Source organism: Sinocyclocheilus rhinocerous, unplaced genomic scaffold (genome assembly GCF_001515625.1).
Source record: "Sinocyclocheilus rhinocerous isolate Xijiao unplaced genomic scaffold, SAMN03320098_v1.1 scaffold400, whole genome shotgun sequence".
In the NCBI taxonomy this organism is placed as follows: Eukaryota; Metazoa; Chordata; class Actinopteri; order Cypriniformes; family Cyprinidae; genus Sinocyclocheilus; species Sinocyclocheilus rhinocerous.
In genome coordinates this window covers 1,078,757-1,084,495 of record NW_015666595.1, presented here as the reverse complement: position 1 = coordinate 1,084,495, position 5,739 = coordinate 1,078,757, and the positions used below count along the sequence as shown (strand labels likewise).

Here is a 5,739-nt window from a genome sequence, read left to right as displayed (position 1 = left end):
TAGATAGATAGATAGATAGATAGATAGATAGATAGATAGATAGATAGATATAGATAGATAGATAGATAGATTTTGTAACATTAGAAATGTCTTTACGCTCACTTTTGATCAATTGAATGTGTCCTTGCTGAATAAAGGTATTAACTTCTTTTAAAAAAAAAAAAAATCTTACTTACCCCAACCCTTTTAAAATAAATAAAAAAATTTTGGTGCAGAAATTCACACAAAAATGTAGTTATCACCAGGCGTTTTTTTCCCTAGATAGATAGATAGATAGATAGATAGATAGATAGATAGATAGATAGATATAGATAGATAGATAGATAGATTTTGTAACATTAGAAATGTCTTTACGCTCACTTTTGATCAATTGAATGTGTCCTTGCTGAATAAAGGTATTAACTTCTTTTAAAAAAAAAAAAAATCTTACTTACCCCAACCCTTTTAAAATAAATAAAAAAATTTTGGTGCAGAAATTCACACAAAAATGTAGTTATCACCAGGCGTTTTTTTCCCCCTGTTGATATGATAGGTACAGCAGTTATTGATGCTCTTCTGTCTCTATTGGCCAGACATGGAACTACATAGTCAAATTACAGTCACATTTGTCCTTTAATTTAAGAGATCATAATTGTTTTATTTAACAGAAATAATGTTTTGCATATCTGTGATTTATTTTATGTAGGACCTGACCTCAGCATTGACCAAGAAGATCACACTGAAGACCCCACTCATCTCCTCTCCTATGGATACTGTTACCGAATCCTCAATGGCCATTGCCATGGCAGTGAGTACCTCTTAAATCCTTTTTCAGATTAGACTGAACATCTGTCAATCATTAATTTGAATGTTTCTGACTTGTTGCTCAGCTGATGGGAGGAATTGGCATCATTCATCATAATTGCACACCAGAGTTTCAGGCCAACGAGGTGCGCAAAGTAAAGGTAAGACCGCGTCACCCTTCATAAATGTTTAATGTAAGGTCAGTGTCTTCTGTGTGTGTGTGTGCTTGTACCTGTTAATATTTGATGTCAAGGTCTCTGTGTATGTGCCTGCAGAGGTTTGAACAGGGTTTCATCACTGATCCAGTGGTCCTGAGTCCTCGTCACACTGTAGGTGATGTACTTGAAGCAAAAGTTCGACACGGATTCTCTGGAATCCCCATAACTGAGACGGGCAAGATGGGCAGCAAACTAGTCGGCATCGTCACATCACGGGACATCGATTTCCTGTCTGAGAAAGATCATAACAAACCCCTAGAGGAGGTAAGGCTGCCTGTGTGATCATGTGTGCATCTACACTGCCCTCCAAAAGTAAAAAAAAAAAAAAAAACCTAATAAAATAACAGTTTTCCTTTTTAAAATGTAATTTATTCCTGTGATATGCTGATTTGGTGCTCAATAAACATTTTACTATTATTAATGTTGAAAACAGTTGTGTTGCTTGATATTTTTGTGGAAACTGATATTAATATTTTTTATAACTGATATTAATATTTTAATTTATATATATTCAGGATTCTTTGAATATTAAGGGGAAAAAACTGCATTTATTTGAAATGCTCTTTGTCTTTACTGTCACTTATGATCAATGTAATAAATCCTTGCTGAATAAAAGTTTTTTTTTTTTTTTTTTTTTTCAAACTTACTGACCCCAATAAGTTTGAATGTGTATATATGCATATACAGTATTATGTATATAGTAGCACACAATATATCATATCTCTATCCATCCCTCATGGCTGTGCATCTGTAATTGTTTTCCAGGCCATGACTAAAAGAGATGATCTTGTAGTCGCTCCTGCTGGTGTCACACTAAAAGAGGCCAATGACATCCTGCAACGCAGCAAAAAAGGTGAGAACACCAAAACATAGAATACAGTGCAATCTTACCATCACAGCCACAGCCCGAATATCAAATTAATTTAATTAGTACTTTTAGCTCTACAGTCCCCTTCGACCCGCAGGAAACACTATAAAATACAGTGTTTAACAATTTTAAAAGGTCTCAATAAGTTATATTCATTTACTTGAACAGGTAAACTGCCCATTGTAAATGACAAGGATGAATTGGTGGCTATAATAGCCCGCACAGACCTGAAGAAGAACAGGGACTATCCTCTGGCCTCCAAAGACTCCCGCAAACAGCTGCTGTGTGGCGCTGCCATCGGTACCCGTGAAGACGACAAATACCGTCTGGACTTGCTCACGCAGTCTGGGGTGGATGTAGTGGTTCTGGTAGGTCAAAGCCACTGCAGTTTTTCTGAAGGAAACATCAATCTTTCAGTCACTAGTTTTGAAAACTGAAATGAAAGCAGGTGCTGCCTGTTGGTTTATTTAATTCTTGAGGGAGCATATCTCCAAGATCAGTTTCATGTATAGCCAAAATTGTCAAGTGTGAAGTCCCACTAGAGTCACCAATATTGAGATGTTTATTTGTTTTTCAGGATTCGTCACAAGGCAATTCCGTATACCAGATAAATATGATCCATTACATTAAGCAGAAGTACCCAGATCTGCAGGTTGTGGGAGGAAATGGTAAATATCGGACTAAAATACTGTCATGACCACATACTTCACAGTTGCCCTCTCTTGTTCTCTCTAACCTCAGTCTCTGTCTCTCTGTAGTGGTTACAGCTGCTCAGACGAAGAACCTGATAGACGCAGGGGTGGATGCTTTGAGAGTGGGAATGGGCTGTGGTTCTATCTGCATCACACAGGAAGGTTAGGACTCAATCACACACATGCATTCAACAAATTACCTACATATCACCAGGGATGCAAACTGGCAAACCCTCAGGGTGGTCCGAGAGCATAATTTTTAAAATATCAGCTTTAAAATGTGGATTTGCAGTCAAAATGAAAGGATATAAAAGAACTTGCATGTAAATGAACACAGTGTCACACTTCAAGCACTCATCGTATCTACACAAATGAACTATTTTGGATTCAAAATGGTGATTTTCGCCAAAAGGTGGCAAATTTGCATACCCGTATTTCACAACACAATATACAGTTATATACGCACTGTTATATGTTGCACTATTTCTTTCACGTTAGCTAATCATAAAGCCTGACGTGTGTCCATTTCTGATTCCTGTAGTCATGGCATGTGGGCGGCCTCAGGGCACCTCCGTGTATAAGGTGGCAGAGTACGCTCGGAGGTTTGGGGTGCCGGTCATCGCAGATGGAGGCATCCAGACGGTCGGCCATGTGGTGAAGGCACTGTCTCTGGGGGCATCGACAGGTAAGTGTTGTTATAATTCACTTAAATGTAAGAAATATTGATAATAACATTGTGTCTGTTTACATGAAACAAGTGCATTCTGTCTGCAGTGATGATGGGATCTCTGCTGGCCGCCACCACAGAAGCTCCAGGCGAGTATTTCTTTTCTGATGGGGTGCGACTGAAGAAGTACAGAGGCATGGGCTCACTAGATGCCATGGAGAAAAACACCAGCAGCCAGAAACGATACTTCAGGTATGCGGTAGTGTGTTTATGTACTACACTATTCGCTGGAGATAAATTATTCAGCAATAGGAAGCCCATTGCTATGTTCAATATGAAAGTCTATGTTACAGAATAATGTGCTGCATACACTTTATTCTGCCTACTGTTCTTAAAAAAATAGTATGTGACTCAGTATGACGTATATAATAATATATTATCATCACATGAGCTCGTTTTCTGTGCTTATTGGCTTTCTTGGCAGTGAGGGCGATATGGTGAAGGTGGCTCAGGGAGTGTCGGGCTCAGTGCAGGACAAAGGCTCCATCCATAAATTTGTCCCATACCTCATTGCTGGAATCCAACACGGCTGCCAAGACATTGGTGCAAAAAGCCTCTCTGTGCTTCGGTAAGTATGTGTCGGTGTTTTATTACGCATTCGGTTTGTGTTTAAGCACTATGAAAATGCCTACACCGTTTTTATGTACACATTCAGGTCCATGATGTATTCTGGAGAGCTGAAGTTCGAGAAGCGGACCATGTCTGCTCAGGTGGAGGGTGGTGTACATGGACTTCACTCGTAAGTCACTAGAGGGCACCAGTGCTCAACACTACCTTTCAATGTCAAAGCTAGGATGGAGGGCATCAGTATCTCAAACTATTGTTTCCACAGTTACGAGAAACGTCTCCACTAATGGAGTGGGCAGAACACGGATGGGAAGCAGTGACCAAACACCTCAGACAAATCCTAGAACTTACCCCACTCTTCACCGTTCTTCTGGCATGACCACCACAGTGAGAGATGGGGAAAAGAAGTATTAAATGAGTTTGAGAACAGGACCACAAACTAATTCAGTACCCAAAAAACATGGCAGTTGCACTCAAGGGAGCATCAGGGTTACCAAAAAGCTGCTTGTTTGTGTTTTTGCATCTGTGTTTATGAGCAGACTGGCAAAAACAAGGTGGCATTTGCAGCGAATATTCTCAAAAAACCTTTTTCCTCCCAAACTGATTCTGCAACCATGTTGATGTTTTTAAGTTTCTTTTTAGGCAGCATCAGTGTCTATATCACCATATCCACCTGTAAAATTATGACTGCCTTCAAACCAAGTTCTCCAACTATACTTGAGGCAGTCTTTTCTGAAGTAGATTTGTAACTACTGAAGATTATATTTTTTATTTTATAAGGCAGAGATACATAGATAATTGATGTCAATTTTGTGATAGTTAAATGTCTATTGTATTATCGGTGGAACCGTTTTCTCTACATCCACCGTCCCGCGTCCTGTAACTGTGGGTACGATTCATACTGAAAATAATTATACCAAAACCGATATCTGTAGATATACGTTGTTGCTCTGAGAGTCATGCCAATGTGTCCGGGCTATATTTTTTACCCAAAAGCTAGAACTTGTACTGAAGGGTTTGATGATTATCAAAGTAAATTATGGCTGACTTTTAATGCAGCCTTTGAGGAATTTTAACAAAGGACAGTAATTATGGGATCTGTGTTAATGCAATTGTGACTCTTGAGTGCTGTACAGGTATGAAGAGTTTTAATTTGCATGCTGCAGTTTTTTTTTTTTAAGTAATGGTATCGTTTATATTATTTACATAACTGCCAAGTGCATTTTTGTTAACTTTGACTATTTAATCTTCTATAAAAGTCAAATAAATGCTGTGAGTATCCTGGTCTTAGGGTTTGTTTGTCCATGCCATCTAAATGTCCCCTACAGCTTTGCGTGTTGGGGGAACCTGTGACATGCCTTGAATTGTGTAATAAATGAAGGACACATTTGTCTTAACCCAAAACATGCCACTCATTCTCGACAGATCCTGTGGCTTCATATAACTATCACTGCCAAATGAAGCATGACAACCATATGAATTTAAATGAGTGTTTTTGTAATACATTTTCAGTACTATTTGTTTAGCTTTTTGCTGTTTTTTGTTTTGTTTTGTTTTGTTTTTTGTTTTGTAAAAATCATGCATTCTTTATCTCAGCATTAGATATGTGGACACAATTATCCCAGCTGTACAAAATCCTCAGTATAACAATGTACAAAGACATACTTTGCATTCTTTACATCAACTGGATGTTGTTTGTATGTTGCTTTGTCCACAGTCACAGTCGAGCCAAGTTTGTTTACCGCAGTGTACTCAACTGAGGCTGCATATCCTGTTCCATACTTATATAAAAAAAAAAAAGATAAATAAAAATACTTAAATCAGTTTTTTGGTTTGCCTTATGTGTGTGAAGTATTTGTGCATGATACAAATGTCAGTTTTCAG

At 38.3% G+C, this 5,739-nt stretch overlaps 1 protein-coding gene across 3 annotated transcripts in view; it reads left to right on the top strand.

Moving 5' to 3' along the window:
- Positions 1-5,056, top strand: part of LOC107732997 (inosine-5'-monophosphate dehydrogenase 1b) — a 14,532-nt gene extending 9,476 nt beyond the window's left edge. For all 3 annotated transcript variants that reach the window (XM_016544490.1, XM_016544492.1, XM_016544489.1), the window contains 12 exons: positions 686-787; positions 870-944; positions 1,059-1,265; positions 1,767-1,854; positions 2,038-2,237; positions 2,447-2,537; positions 2,628-2,723; positions 3,103-3,246; positions 3,336-3,480; positions 3,713-3,856; positions 3,944-4,027; positions 4,121-5,056. In XM_016544490.1, the coding sequence (XP_016399976.1) occupies positions 686-787; positions 870-944; positions 1,059-1,265; positions 1,767-1,854; positions 2,038-2,237; positions 2,447-2,537; positions 2,628-2,723; positions 3,103-3,246; positions 3,336-3,480; positions 3,713-3,856; positions 3,944-4,027; positions 4,121-4,142 (1,398 nt within the window). In that variant the 3' untranslated portion in view covers positions 4,143-5,056. The remainder of the gene's footprint in view (positions 1-685; positions 788-869; positions 945-1,058; positions 1,266-1,766; positions 1,855-2,037; positions 2,238-2,446; positions 2,538-2,627; positions 2,724-3,102; positions 3,247-3,335; positions 3,481-3,712; positions 3,857-3,943; positions 4,028-4,120) is intronic.
- Positions 5,057-5,739: the final 683 nt, after the last annotated feature.